The 15,301-nt window shown below is 48.6% G+C and overlaps 1 protein-coding gene across 1 annotated transcript in view; it reads right to left on the reverse strand.

Moving 5' to 3' along the window:
• Positions 1-15,301, reverse strand: part of DNAH9 (dynein axonemal heavy chain 9) — a 190,824-nt gene that overhangs the window by 122,564 nt on the left and 52,959 nt on the right. Inside the window, exons 33-41 of the mRNA XM_042883918.1 lie at positions 15,171-15,298; positions 14,565-14,673; positions 12,916-13,063; positions 11,166-11,340; positions 7,580-7,753; positions 6,710-6,917; positions 3,458-3,623; positions 2,759-2,861; positions 1,340-1,579 (exon numbers count right to left, since the gene is read on the reverse strand). Of these exons, the coding sequence (XP_042739852.1) occupies positions 1,340-1,579; positions 2,759-2,861; positions 3,458-3,623; positions 6,710-6,917; positions 7,580-7,753; positions 11,166-11,340; positions 12,916-13,063; positions 14,565-14,673; positions 15,171-15,298 (1,451 nt within the window). The remainder of the gene's footprint in view (positions 1-1,339; positions 1,580-2,758; positions 2,862-3,457; positions 3,624-6,709; positions 6,918-7,579; positions 7,754-11,165; positions 11,341-12,915; positions 13,064-14,564; positions 14,674-15,170; positions 15,299-15,301) is intronic.

Here is a 15,301-nt window from a genome sequence, read left to right on the forward strand (position 1 = left end):
ATTCCCAGAGTTCAGAGCTTCACAACTTTTTTGGCAAAGCTAAACTTGGATATAAGGAAAAAGTCTTTCACAGTGAGGATGGGGAAACCCTGGCACAGGTTGCCCAGGGATGTGGTGGGGGCACCTGGAGACCTTCAAGGCTCTGAGCACCTCATCAAGCTGTGACATCTCTGTTCATTGCAGGGGAGTTAGACTAGCTGACTTTTAAAGGTTCTTTCCAACTCTGAGGATTCTGTGACTCTATGATGTATTAAAAAAAAATAATCAGAAACAAATACCAAATAAAGGGCTTATAGAAAAACAAAACAAACAAAAAAAAACAACACCTGAACCACAGCCTAAATAAACAAGACCAAGAAACCAAATTCCCTCCCTCCTGCATCTCTGTGATAAACTGAAAGCCACCTGAGCTCCTATCACTGTCCCTGCTCCAGAGGCTGGGAACTGAGATGTGGCAAGATGTTCTCTGACATCCCAGAGCCTTGACATGCTTCAAAGAGACCACAGTTAGAACTAAAATACGCATCCACTGCTTCTCTCTCTTTCTGCTTCTCAAACCACAGGTTAGAAGCCAGAATTCAGTGTGGCCCACACTAAAGCCAAATGCTGGTGATGTGTAGCTGAGAGTTAATGACAGGTCTGATTCTTCCCGTGAATGCATGTGACCAAGTTGCTAATTTGTTCAAGTTTCTGCTCTTAGATTTCCTACTGCTTGCCATCACTGCAGGGGGCATCCAAGCCTTTATTACCTTCTTGGTAAAATAAACATCAACAAGAACAGCTTTTGGGTTAGGGTGATTCAAACCTCATCATCTCAAACTTTGTTATTGGCTGGCAGCTTCTCGTTGGTAGGGAACTGGTTCTGGCAGTGATTCAGTCAGTAACTGAGAGCTGACTTGGAATCAAGCTATTTATCGATGCCTTGGATGTTATTTGTCACGTGTGGGCTGGGTAGCTGACCATGGAAAAATACAAGGATGTGCCAGTGCAGGCTGTCACACTGACACAAAGCCAGCACCACTCCACCAACTAACAGTCACTTCACTAAGGGCTGACATCAGGAGCCCAACAACCCCTTCAGCTGGCCTCTTCCACAGCCACGCAGCCCAAACCCGCACCCCCTCCCACAGACATGGCTGGAGAGTAAACCAGCTTCAAGCTGGTGCTCCTCACAGCCCTGGGGGATGGAATGCATCTAAAACCAAACACGGACTACAGAGCGGACTGAGGTTCTTCTCTTTGCTCAGGAAGGACATCTGCTGCAACGCTGCAGGTGGGGAACACACACCTGCAGCTTGAAGCTGGGCTCCAAGCACCACAAAATGACAGCTGCACTTACTTGGAAGATATTGGAGAAGTCTCTCAGGTTGAAAATGTAATGGAACTTGAGAGCCGTCGGGAGGAAAGCAGCAGCTACCCTCTGGTGCAGGCCCAGGGCCAGGGAGATGAGCTGCTGAGCTGACTTCTGTACAGCTTCTGAGAAATTCCTGCTTGCCAGGTGCTGCGCTAAGATGGTGCTGTAGATCCTGGACAGGGCGTCCTGCCCGGGGCTGGAGAGGGCGAAGACGCAGAAGTGACGCTGAGGAAGAGAAAGGAAGAATGGAAAGGTCAGGGGGCTGTGCAACCACCCCTGCGGCACCCAAGGCCCTGGGGGACTCGGTGTCTGTGCAGAATAAGGACACCTTCCATTTTCCAACTCTAACTTCCCAGCAGAGGAAAGTTGGCAAGTGACTTCTTTCAGCTCTCTAAGTGAGATTTTCAGCTGTATTCCATCATATATTGGAAGTTCAGCCCATCTGATGGTCTCACCAACTGACAGAGCATTGCCACTCCCCACACACTGTGTTTAACGCTTAAGATTCAGCAAAGTTCAGCTAAACTCGTGTTGCAGCCTCAAAAATCTAACGCTGAGCGGTTCTATCTGGGAGCCCATTTGGCCTCACTTTCTCACTCAGTGCCTGCTTCCCCAAATCCTGACTTCTGTGGCTTCATCTGCTTTTCCAGCAGCCCCTGGCCTCCTCCCAACACTCAGACTGCAGTAACACTTGGCTCTCGCATCCCACTGAACCTTCCCTCCCAAAATAGGAGGACTACACCCATGCCATCTTTGGAAGGTGTCATTTCCCAGAAGACTGATATGGGACCCATCCCTCAGCAGAGGAGCTCATTTCCAGCCACAGAACACTCCATTTTAACACAGAACAGCTAAAAGGAGCCAAGGCTTGGACTGACTCCAGCCATGAGACTTCTCCAAGAAGCTGTGATGCAGCTGGGAGGGGCAGAACAGATGACTGTGGGCCCAGGTCAAGCCTCCAGCTCCAATAAAATCAAACCTGAGGTTTAACATCTCTTCTAAAATCTATATTTGCAGTACGTAACAAGTCGATCTGGTGTGTGGCAACCAGCCCATGACAGGGGCTGGAACTGGGTGGGCTGTAAGGTCCCTTCCAACTCAAGCCAAGCTGTGATGCTACGATCCTATCACCAGCACCTGGTAATGTCTTTTTCTTTTGAAATACAGAAGTAGGTGTTCCTGTGACTGTTTCCTTTGATGGAACAGCAAAATGAGAGGGAAACCAGACAAGGGAATATGGGAAGGAGTCCGCAGCCATACCACTACAAATTTTGGTCACCCAACTGATTAATGCTATTCCTACTGATAAAACAACAGCAGCATCCCTGTCTGATTTTCCTCTGCCCTCATGCTCCAACAACGTCCTGTGAGATGAACTCAGACCTGCCCTGCTCTGGGCTCTACCTGCAGGCGTGGGTTGATGGTGAAGCTCCCTGCTGTTGGGTTCATGCACGACACATACTGCACGTTTGTGATCTCCTTCAGTGACAGCTTGGCCCTGTCGTACCTGCGGGCAAAACAGGCAGCAGGGTGAGCACGATGTCTGGGTTGGCTTCAGGGCTACACTGGAGGCCCATGCACAATGTTCCCTATATCAGGGCTGAGAACATCCTTACCCCTCACAGCGCTGCTGGCTACAACATATAATTTCACTGATCTTCCCAAGCACTGTCACTGCTTTTTCTTCAAATTACCTCTGCCTAGAAAATGTTTGTTTTCTACTGGTTGAGTGCAAACAACATCAGGTGCTTGCAGCGAGGGCTCAGCAGGGATGCTGCATCCCCACGGGGGCTGGATCCATCACCTCCCCCTGCTCTCAGCACTACAGGACATCGATGCTGAGCATTCTCCCTCAAGACTACAGGCACACACCATGCCAAGAGCAGAGCCAAGAATGCCTCAGCGAGGCTGGGAGCAAGCGAGCTGCTTTGCTGGGAAAGGGCAAACCTCTGAGTGTGCCCCAGAATTCTCCAGTCCAGAAAGATACAGTGGCAAACACAGTCCCGGAAGGGAAAACTGCACTGCACCATCCTCCAAAAAGCCATCCTGAAATCTGGGCCTGAACAAAAAGATCTGAGCAGTGCAGCCCAGGCAGCCTCCTACCAGTGCCCGTAGTCCAGGTGCTGCCTGATGAGCGTATGGGGCTGCACCGTCCCATAGGCATCCACTGCTGGCATGTTCATGTCATCAATGAAGTAGATGAGCTTCTTGGTGCCCGGAGGGCCGTAATTTCTGCCAGCCTTTTTCTCTAGAGGCTTCTCAAGCACACCTGCACAGAGGAAGAGACGCAAATGTAAACTACCAGAGGGTCATGGCTGAAAAATGAAACAGGCTCCCACCCCATGCAGCTCCATGCCACATGCAGCTGCAGCAGCCCAAAGAGCTGGGTGATGCAGGGCAGGCATCCTTTACTTCTATTAACAGGAGCCACACAGGTTCCCTGCTCCCCTCCCAGAATATCCAAACCTCCCCACAGTTTAACTACATATATCCAATGTCAGCTGCCAGATTAACCTTCAGATTTCAGCAGGGTCATGCATGAGCAAGGGAAAGGACACAAAGACGAATTTATTGTTTCAGAGCTTTGGAAGATACTAGTCGGTTTTAGCAGAAGGCTGAGGTTGCATGTTGTACACTGTAAAACACGGTGAATATTTACAACACCAGGCCATGTTTAATAAAAACCATTTCACCTTTCTGCACATAACATCTCATAGCTATTGGTTCCTTGGATTCTGAGCTACCTTTACTGGCTCAGAAAGCGGAAAACCAAACAGAAGCAGCTGTTTTCTGCTGGGTGTGATGGATTCTCTCCCATGGATTGACTTGGAGCACATTCTGTTCTTAGGGGCTCACTGCTACCAGACCCAAGAGCAGAATTAGTTCCATTTACAAAGGCTGGGTTGTCAGCACATCTATAGCAGCACAGCAAGCAACAATTCTTTGTAATTAGGGAAGACCTGCAAACGCAAACGGGACTGCAAACTTCAATAAAACTCTCCTTGTTTAAAGTGTACATTTAATCCGATCATTACCATGTGCAGAAGTTATTAAGGGAGATTTATGTTCTGTTTTTTGTTTTTGTTTTTTTTTTTTTTTCAAGCTATGAGTTATATATGCTTTAAAGCACCATTTGTTCTGGGTTGGTTTGAACTGCTCTGGTGCACTTCAGACAGCTTTTCTTTCCCACTCCTCAAAATTCAGCCCATTTCTGGCTGCAGACAGTTGCTGCACAAAGGAATGAACTGAGCTGAGAAAAATGATGAATCTTGCCTCAGTGGAGCATCTTCCCCCCCTTCAGTAAAACCGTAAGATTTGAGATGTCTTGTAGCAAGTTAAATTAAGTGTTTCAAATAAGCATTTAATTTAAATTTAATTAGCCCTTAATGAACATATAAAATCAGCCCTTTTTGAGGTTACACAAGTATCCAGGAGATCCATCACACTGAAACACAATTACTGGGGATCAAATGACATGTTGGTGAAAGATGCTTTTTAGCTTGAAGCCACATCCCACAGTAACAGGAAGGGCCCACATCTCTACCTCTGTGATGCTACATACTTGAGCTGGAACCTGGAAGAAACAATCTCTGCAGATGGGACTTTGCAGGCACCACTGCTCTATATGCTGCCTGCTGATGGGGGTGGGAGAGGCACTTAGCCTAAGAAACTGCTGACTTGAAGGTTAGGGTCTTATCTTTTCTTAAGGAGATCTAAAAAAAAAAAAAAAAAACCAAAAAAACCAACAACAAAACTGCTTTGTATCCATGTTTTACAAATTTCAGAGGTGCCTGCTGGGGAAAAAAGCAGCCAACTGACAAACTGCACCGAAAGGGACAAATTAACTAAAAAATGAGCAGCCGGGAAGCCTGCCGAGCAGCATAAATCATGCTTCCCAACACAAGGCATGCAGCCATGCCTTCATCCCCGAGCAAGATGACTTGTTCCCCTCCACAGAGGAGGAACGTCCCCATCTCAGACCACAGCTGATGGCTGCAGGAAACAGGGACACTGACAGGTTGTACAAATGGCAGCACTGCTCACAGCAGCTCAGCCCATCCAATGACTCCAGGGCATCCCAGAGAGAGCCCAGAAAGGAAAAATGGGACCAGGCAGGAGGAGAGGGAGCCCTCTGCCATCACCATGCTCCTGACAAGGTCTCAGTGATGCTTCAGGAATGGTGCTCTCATACAGGGCCAGAGGAGCAAAAGGACTTCAGGCTACATGGATCACAAAAGGGTTTAGAGGAGCAATATAAAGGAAGTGCTTTGCTTCATGGTGACCCTCAAGCACTCTTCAATTCAAAGCAAGCTGGGCTGTTCCATTCTGGGTTAATAAAAACACACAAAAATAACTTTTTCTGTCTTTTGGGCAACTCAAAGTAAAAAAGCATTTTCAAAATCCCCCTGCAAGAATCCCCATCTTTCACTTTGTTTCTGAAGAAACCACACAGCAAACTGACCTTGCCTTGATCCCCAGGGCTCCGAGCCCCCACGCAGGCTGGGGGCAGACCTATTCCATAGGGGCAGACCTGTTCCATGGGGGCAGGCTGGGTTGCAGTGGGATGCAGAGGAAAACACCAGCAGCAGGTAGCCCTGGCTCCCAGCCTTGCCTATCTCCCTTCACACCATCCTCCTGGTAATTGGGATGCAATTCCCATCATCATATCCCCAGGACAGTTTGGATCCTAGCCAAGAATCCTATCTTATTCTGCATGGTTTAAATTGAAGCATCTTAAAGACAAACCTCAAGTCAAGAATGAGCTGCATGCTGTGCAAAATAGCAGCGGATTTAAGCATATACTTCAGCACAGCCCTGAACTGGAATCATGTGTTCAGAATTCAAATTCTCATGTTGGAAAACATCATCTACCATGAAACCAGGGCTACGTAGTGCCAGCACAGAGCACACAGACCAAACAAAACCTGTAGGTGACCAGGCAGCTCACCTAGGGTTTCCTCTCCAAGGTGCAGTGCGTGTCCCACTCCGAACCCTACGGGATTCCTGGGCATCAGGTACCGTGCTAGAGGAGCTCACAGAACCACAGCATGTTTGGGTTGGAAGGGACCTCACAGCCCCCCAGCCTCGCTATTGCCATGGGCTGGTTGCCCCCCACAAGCTCAGACTGCCCAGGGCCCATTCATGGCCTTGTGCACCTCTGGGCAGCAGTGCCAGGGCCTCACTGCCCTCTGAGTAAAGAATTTCCTCCTTACATCTGATCTAAACCCCCCCCTTCTAGTTTAAAGCCATTACCCCTAGTCTTTTCACCATTTGCCCATATAAAAGGCCATCTGCCCGCTGCCACCCCTCTGTTGATGCAGCCACAAAAGTCCCACAGCTCGGCTGCCGCCTCACCTTGCAGCATGGCAGAGGTGGTGTAGTAGTTGAACGGGACCTTCTTCACCACGTACGCATCTGTGTCCAGAGAGGAGAGTTTGTCCCCCACCAGCACAGACTTCCCAGTGCCTGCACTGCCCACCAGCATCACTGGGCGCTGGCGCTCCAGGAGCCGATCCATGAAGTACCGCAGCCGGACCGTCTCAGTTGTGGGCACGAGGCAAGCCTGAGGGCAGGGGGGAACAAGAAGGTGAGCAATTCCCATCACTGACAACCTACAGCCACGCTCTGGGGAGCAGAAAACCTGGGAGAGGTGGGAATGGATGAGGAGACTCCAGTTTGCAGGCCACACCTGGAAGGGAAACGATACACAGCTGCCAGCCATTAAAATTAAACTAACTGTGCAGATGAAACCCTGACAGCTGGATGCTGGCAGCAGCATCTGGATCTCCCCACAAACACACATACTGCTAAAACGGTAACGACTTTTTCAAGTCATCTGCTCACAGCAGCACTTCCAAAAGGAGAGGAAAGTGTAGCTGGCAAATGCAGCTCTCTATCTGCAAACATTTTTCGCCTAGCTCACAAAAACATCTCTGTTTTGAGACAGAACAACAATGTGGTGTTGTGGGGGCTTCATCCCAATGCCATCTCCCTGCTCTTGGCGAGCTGCCACCAAACCCACCTCTCTGCACATAGGTTGTATGAGAAAGGCCAAGGGAAGGTGATCTGCACAGTCCAAGCACTGTAATGAAAACAGGATGATTTCGTTGTACCTCACGCAGAAATGCATTTTTATTGAGAAGAGCCTGATGTTTAATGGTGCATCATCCCAAAGCCTGCTCACAGTCACCAAACGCACAACCAATCCACACAAGGCACACAAACCTGTAATGGCACTTCTGGATCAAATTCAAACTGGGGGATCAGTTTAGACCAAGGCTCAAACTTCTTTGTTTCTGGATCGATGTAAAAGTCAAAGACCGTTCCCTGAGAGGGAAACTTGATAGTCTTGAATTCTGCCACCCACCACTTGCTGAACTCCACTCTGTAGTCCACAAGCTGTGAGACAAAAAGGGAAGAAGATATGCTGACCTGTAGGAATTCATCAGTGCTAGAGAACGTTATCAGCCTCAGCCCACCAGAGCAGGATTGGTGCTTAAAACACATTCCACAGTATAATGGTCTTATTTTTTTTTCCTATTGTTAAGCCTAATTTTTCATTTCCACCGTTTCTTCTCATCGCTCCTATTTTCTCATCTAAGTAATTCACCCTCTGTGTTGATCACTCACACAACAGATAGATGGATCAATCTGAAAAAGAGCAATACGTGCCTGTGACTAAACAGACCACTTGATTGATTTGTGGTGCCTGCTTCTTCCAACAGACAAGGACACAACATCCGTCTACACCGGTGGCCGTGGTTAGTCAAAGCATGCATACTAAAGCTTTTCCTCATAAATCACAGAACTCTATTAATATCAGTCGTTGTCTTCTGGCTTCTTTTAAACTACGGCATTCTGGAGCAACAGGACTGCCAATATACTGAGGCAGCAAAAGGAACCGCGTGCCCTCAGCTCTGCTTTCTTCTTGTTCCTCGTTATGCCCTTCCAAGCATGGAGATTTTCAAGCATTTTGAATTTTACAAGAGTTCATTTCAGTGCTGGTCCAGGACTTGCAAAATGTGCTCATCTTTCTCCTCTGACAAGGATCTCCTGTATGACACCAGGCAGATCGGGGGTATTTCAGCTCCCTGCCCCAGGGAGGAGTTGCAGGGAGGGAGGGAAAGATGCTGTTAAAAACATGTCTGTGAAACACTGGATGCAAAATTCATCCAGCTTTAACAGTTCAGAGTCTTCCTGGGGCATCTATGGCACTCTCCCCACATGGCTATGCCACATGCCTTCCCAGGCCAGAAACTGGGACTGCCAGAACATTGCCTCCATGCTGGTAAGTCTCCATCAGGGCTTGAATTGCCACCAAACATCCTCTGTGAAGCTCCCTGAGCCATCACTCATCAAAAAGCCTAGAGAATCCTAAAACCAGCTTATCCGTATTCCTGATTTTGCATCCTCGTGCTGTTCAGAGAAGGGGAATAACTGTAACTCTCCATTCTCCCATTGTCACAACCGCCCAGTGCCAGCAGCAGAGCAGCCTTCAGCAGCAGGGACACACAGCAGTGCTGGAAGCCCTCTCCTGCCATTGCCCTCACTCCTGCAGCCCAAGATGCCTGCAGCTGCATGGATTCCGGCCCCAGTCTTACTGCCAGGACAGCCTCCAGCTCGAACTGCTTCCTTAATAACAACCCTGCATGGATTGCCACTGATCTCAGAGCCTTGAAACGGCCAATTTATCATCTGGTTTTGTACAGGGCCCTGCTACCCACCACCACATGCAGAGCGGCGAGAAGCCTTCCCAACTCTTTGCTCCTGACATTTCAGTAGCAAAAGGTCAACACAAAGGGCCCCTTCAATGGAAAGCAATAAACAGATTTTATATTGGATCATTTTTCATCAGGCTTCCCCACGCTTGGACCGCCGTACCCTCGCTCTCTGCGCTGACATTTACAGAGCATCAGAAGCAGCCCCACGCTGGGTGGCATCCCACAGGGCCGCTGCGTGCATCCTCCTGCAGCCCTCATCAAGCTCTGGGAGCCCACCAGGCCCTGGCAATGCAGAAATGGCTGCAACAGTGCCAGGGGTGCAGGAGCAGAGCTGTGGGGTGGGGGACATGGCACCCATTGGCCAAGCAGCTGCGTTCTAGCCAGCTTGCCGAAGAAGCTGTGAGCTCCTGTGGTTACACAGCAGTCTGCACTGCTAGAGCAAACACAGTGCTTCACATTGAAATTGAGGGGTTAAGGCTTCCACAAGGACCACAAAAGCCATTCTCATCCAGACCACACAGTACCAGGAGACACGAGGGCTCTTGGTAAGCACCAAGTCTGGCTTTAGTTGCCCATTACTTCCCAAAGCTCCTTGCTATGAAGCAAATGTGAGCAGTCCAGCAGGTGTTTCTGGCCCGTGGTAAGACACACTGTTCTGAGCCGAGCCTTGTAGCTGGGAAATGGGGCAGAACAAGGGACCAGGGGGGAGAGAAATGTCCCTTTATCCTCTGCTTCCCCAGGGCAACTCTAGAGAAGATCCTTGCAAGTCCCACTGTGTTCCCACACCAAAGCTCCCACCAAAACCACTGTGTTCCAGCTCTACTTTGAGTACCAGGGTCTGAAGAGGGAGTTTAAATTATGCACTATCACATGATGACCTTGAGAAAACTCAGTCTTACAATACTACCATCATGTGAGGAATCACACCCACCTCATCTAATGCAAACTGATGGAAACAGAGGCAGACAGCTGCAATTAATCTATAGGATAGATGCGCTGTGGGAAGCAGCACAGGGAGGAGTGCCCTGCCTTCCTCTGCCTCTCAGATAGGAACATACTGGGACTGTCAGAGGCAGTGATACATGGCCTGATAAGCTCTCCTTCCCAAGAAAACCCTGATCTCTAGGTTGTGCCCTCAAGCACTAGTCTAGGATCCAAAAGCTTGACTGTGGCCAGCAGCTCACTCCAGGGAACCAGCTGCCTGCCCAGAGGGAGCTTCCACCGCCACCCACCCCAGTAGCTGGCCAAGCAGCTGTGTGGCTGCTCCTCTGCACTAGTGCAGGGGCAAGGGAGTCGAGATGTCCAACAGCAGTTGCAAAAGCCTTGGCCAGACACTAAGAGACCCACACACTCTAAAGAGGGACCGTCTTTTCACATTTCATTTACAATTATTGCAGATTTTCAACAGCCACATAACAATTCTGGCTGGACTGAAGACTCAAGCACCCAAAGGGCACCACATTTTTGATCCTGTCTGACAGCCCTCCTCCAGCAAACAAAACCTTGGGGAGAGAGCACAGCCACTACTTCCACCTAAGAGGACACCCATAATCCCTGGGGCACATCGTGCCCTGCTGACCACTTCTCTTTCTGACATGGTTTTATCAGAAATTGAGGACTACCAGCTGCTGACACAAACCTCTTTTTAACAAAAGCCAGTGGTGCCAAAGGACCGGATGGTTTGTGTCACAGAGTACAATGTCTACCCATGCAATCTGATGGCTGAAAGGCTGCTCAGCTGATGCATCCCCTAATAAACCACACTTAATTTCATCTCATTAAGCCTATCCACAGGTCTCTATAAATTAACTTCGTGTTTCTCCCCATTAAAACACGCCTGCATGAACAAACATCCTTTCATTGCTTGACCCCTACACCCTCCCCTTTCTGGTACTATGGAGGTCATTTGCAAACAGATTTGTTGTATTCACATTTCTAATTCGATATCATCCACATGCAATCCCCAGGAAGCCAGCATTACTGATAGAGAACTATATGTTGGAAAGTATTAAGGGAAAAAAAAAGAGGGAAGAAAAAAAAAAAAAGAGAGACATGCACAGAAGACTGATGAAGCAGCGGCTTCTCATTACCTGGTCTTGAAACATTGATCCACCAAAGGCCCAGACAGCAGCAAAGACAAAGTAAAGTTCATACAGCTCCTTGGGGCAGTCGGGAGGCGTGTTCTCCTCCGTCAGGAGGCACTCAAGGAGGTAACACAACATCTGAACCACGCTCTGCTCAGGAATGGGAATAATCTTCTTAAACCTGAGGGATGGAAATTGAAAGCATGGGAAATGTAATTGGGTCCAGCACTACAATCGCTCACAACACAGGAAGATAAGCCTAGAAATTCTTTTTTCAGAATATTAGCATTTTACTTTTCTTCAGTGCTTGTCTTATTCACGAGTACAGGGATAAAGAAAACCCCCGTTCTCCTCCCCGGACCTGCTGGTGCTGGCACACACACAACTAATAACAGTAATCGGAAGTTTCAAGCATTTTAAAACTTTGATCCTCTTGAAAGAAGTAAAATGCAAGTCTTGCTAAGGGCAATGATTTCCTGCGAACACAGGGAGTTCAAAAGCGGTCAAATAGAGGAGTAATAAAATAAACCCTTTCATCTTGCCATTTTACATTCATTTAAGCTACACTTACAGAATTCCAAACTAATATTGTAGCAGAACTGAAGTCCTCCATAAAGTAATTATAGCTATTTGAAAGGTTGGTGCTACAATTTCTGAATTAAGCAAGCTACCAAAATACTCAGCTCAGGGCTGTCTGCAGCTGATCCTATGGATTTCACGCTCTGACACAGCAATGTTCAGCAGAGTGGGAAATGTCCACCGGACTTTGCTGCTAGCAGCCACCGTCAGCTTCATTTCATAGGGAGCAGCTCCCTTCTACCTCCTGCCCAACTCTAATTTCCAAAGGCTGCTGTCTTCGTTAATTCAGACTCTTCTGATAAGTCCTTATTTTGATCAATTAACACTAATGCTCAACTGCAGCCTCACTTTTTTGGTGTGTTCTTTTGTTTGGTCATTTGTTGGAAAATGGAAGCAAGCAGAGGATGTGAGAAGCTTCCTTACTCAGATTTGTTAGGACTCTGCTTTGGCCAATTCTCATTACGTGAAGATTAAGAGTGCTCTTTTTCCCTTAATGATTGATCAAGAACCACAGGACTTCTCTGTGGGCCCCACCTGGGAACTAACTCAACCCAAGAAGGATCAGGGCCCTTCCAAAAGTGCAAGTTCATATGCATTGGGCAGTTGGCCAACAGTGAAATACATCCAGGCTGGATGACTGCAGACTGATCTCATTTTGTTCAAGTGCATTGGGAAAAGAAATTCAAGATAAAACTGCCTCAAGAGCAATCCTACTTTCTCTCACAAACATGGGAAAAAAGATGGAAGAAGGAGAAAGGAGATCTGATCTCTCCACCACCCGCACTACAGACTGAAAACTCTTCTTCAGCAGTGGTCTAAAATCTGCTCTACTGAAAAACAACTTCTAGGATGGACGTAGGTCCAGCCTGATGCTTTTGGAGTTTGAGAAGACTTTGTCTTTAGGATGTCCTGGATTTACTTTCCAAGGGACACAGAACTGGCACAAGAAGTACAGGCACAACCAGATTAAAACAAGATCTGCCAATAAAGGAGGGCAGGAGTGTTGGCTTGTTTCATTGCTTCTCTGTGGTTAAGCCAGTGATGCTCGAAGCTCTTAAGGGGAAGGAGGAAACTTCTCCCCTCTGCTACCACATCTCACAGCCCCAGCACAGCACAGCCAGCATGAGAGCAGAGCATGTCCTCCTGCCCTTGGAGAAGCAGTCACTGCAGATGGTACCTTGTCCTTAGGGTGTCCAGGCAAGGTGGCAGGTACTTGTCAAACAGAATGGTCAGGTTGGCTCTTTCTGACTGGATCTCTCGCTTGTCAATCCAGCTGCTCACTGGAGGATTCCAGCCCAGATCTGCTGAGTTGATGTACAGGATCCCTTTAGGGTGAGGAAAAAAAAATAACACTGAGGACACAGCAGTGACCACTCTTGGCCTTCAGCAGAACTGCTCAGCGACTTTCACACAACCAGCTACACCTGGATGCCCCATCATGGAGGGCATCCACAGCCCAGGCACTGCTCTGCTGCTCTGCCCTGCATTCCCACCACTGTAACCACCCCTCATCACAGAGACAAGGCAGGCAAAAGCAGGCAGAAAGGGCTGAGGAGCTGTGCAGCTCTGGGCAGGGTGTGCCAGGTGGGCTCCTCAACACCAACACAGCCAGGCATGGGGCCTCGTGGGGGTGCCATCGCCACAAAGGCTTAACAGAAGTTTGATATCTGGTGGATCAAAATCTTAACATGAGCCAGCAGTGAGCTTTTGCAGCCCAGAAGGCCAACAGTACCCTGGGCACGGAGAGGACTGTCCCACTCTGCTCTGCCCTCACGAGGTCCAACCTGGAGCACTGTGTCCAGACCTGGGGTCTCCAGCACAGGAAAAATAAGGAGCTGTTGGAGTGGGTCCAGAGAAGGGCCATGAAGATGCTCAGAGGGCTGGAGCACCTCTGCCATGAAGAAATGTTGAGGGAACTCATTCTGGAGAAGAGAATGCTCTGGGGAAACCCCACTGTAGCCTTCCAGTACACTTAAGGGGCACATAGAAAAGCTGGAGAGGGACTCTGTGTCAGGAAATGTGGTGATACAGCAAGGGGGAATTATTTAGATCTAAAAGAGGGGAGATTCAGGTCAGATGTGAGGAAGTTCTCCTCCCCAAGGGTGATGAGGCCCTGGCACTGCTGCCCAGAGAGCTGTGGGTGCCCCATCCCTGGAGGTGCCTTAGGCCATGGATGGGCGCCGGGCAGCCTGAGCTGGGGGAGCAGCCAGCCCATGATACAGGGTGGGACTGGATGGGCTTTAAAGGTCCCTTCCAACCCAGTGCTATGATTCTGCATATACCCCTAGAAATGTCCACTCTTCAGTGAATTCACTTCACAACCCTTCTGCAGAATAAAATGCAGAGAAGAAACACTAACAGTGAAGGGACACAACCTAGACAACATGATGACATCTCTTGACTGACTCAAAGTCAGAAAGTGGTCCTGCTTGAGTCATGTTATTGCTCTGGGCCTCAGTCCCCTGAATATGAAAGTAGAAGACACCTTCACTCCCTCCTCTCTTGCTTCATGCACTTTTCCTGAAGATCAGAGGCAATCTGGAATATGGATTGTCCATACAGGGCCCTGCACAGCTGCAGCACTCAGCACTGCTGCTGTCATCATCCAGCAGCATCAGAGAGCTATGGTTACATCTCCAAGACGCACAGATTTGGGTTTAGGATCCTCAGTTTGCCTACTTGCTTCAGGGATACGTTCTGCCCATCAAAGACAAGCGTGATCCCAAGTTGGGAACTTCCAGTGGGATCCAACAGAAGTCTGGTGAATGGCAATGGATCCCAGCTTGCCCCTGCAACACCCCAGGGTGAGGTCAGGCCGGGACTCACCTGCTCTGGACACGGTCGCTGGGGTGGCTGTGCGCAAGTGGCTGATCTCAAACAGCAGTCGCATGGTTGGGTTCAGGGGGATTCTCTCATTGCTTGCCAGGGTCAGCACCTGCATATGGCACACAGACAGAGCAGCAGCACAATTCTGGGGTTAATGCATCCCCAGGAACAGGACTGACAAGCACTGAGTACTTTGCACTCAAAGCTTGGTTGCTGTCATATCGGCTCCTCCAAGCACAGCAACTGATTTCTAGCAGAGCAATGATCCCTCTCTTCCACAACTCAGAATCAACAGTACTCCCTTGGGGTGAGAGAAAAGGTGCATAATTATGCCCTATTCTCTACCTTTGAAGGGTCTGCAGTTATTGTCAGGACATCGTGGTTACTCATGATTCCAGTTTCCCAAGAAAGGGAAATTCCCATGAAAGCATGCTATTTTCCTCACGTATCATTTTCTTAATGCAACGTTGTTTGGTATAGCTGAAAAAAAGTCCTATCATAACTGCATCATTCAAGGAGGTGTTACTTCTGTGTATGCATTTCTCCCATGCTGAGCCACACCATGCAGTTCAAGCAATGTCTGCTGCTTTAATTTATTTTAATTACCTTATTATCATCCATCACTGTATTAAGAGACTCAATCCACATCGGATCAATATCTCCATCTAGTACCATCCACTTGGGGCCATCGTGTGTGATGTTGGCCAGCTCTCTCATGATTGATGAAAACAGCCCTG

This window comes from Lagopus leucura, unplaced genomic scaffold, assembly GCF_019238085.1.
Source record: "Lagopus leucura isolate 7727_CA_CO unplaced genomic scaffold, USGS_WTPT01 Super-Scaffold_100040, whole genome shotgun sequence".
Lineage (NCBI taxonomy): Eukaryota > Metazoa > Chordata > Aves > Galliformes > Phasianidae > Lagopus > Lagopus leucura.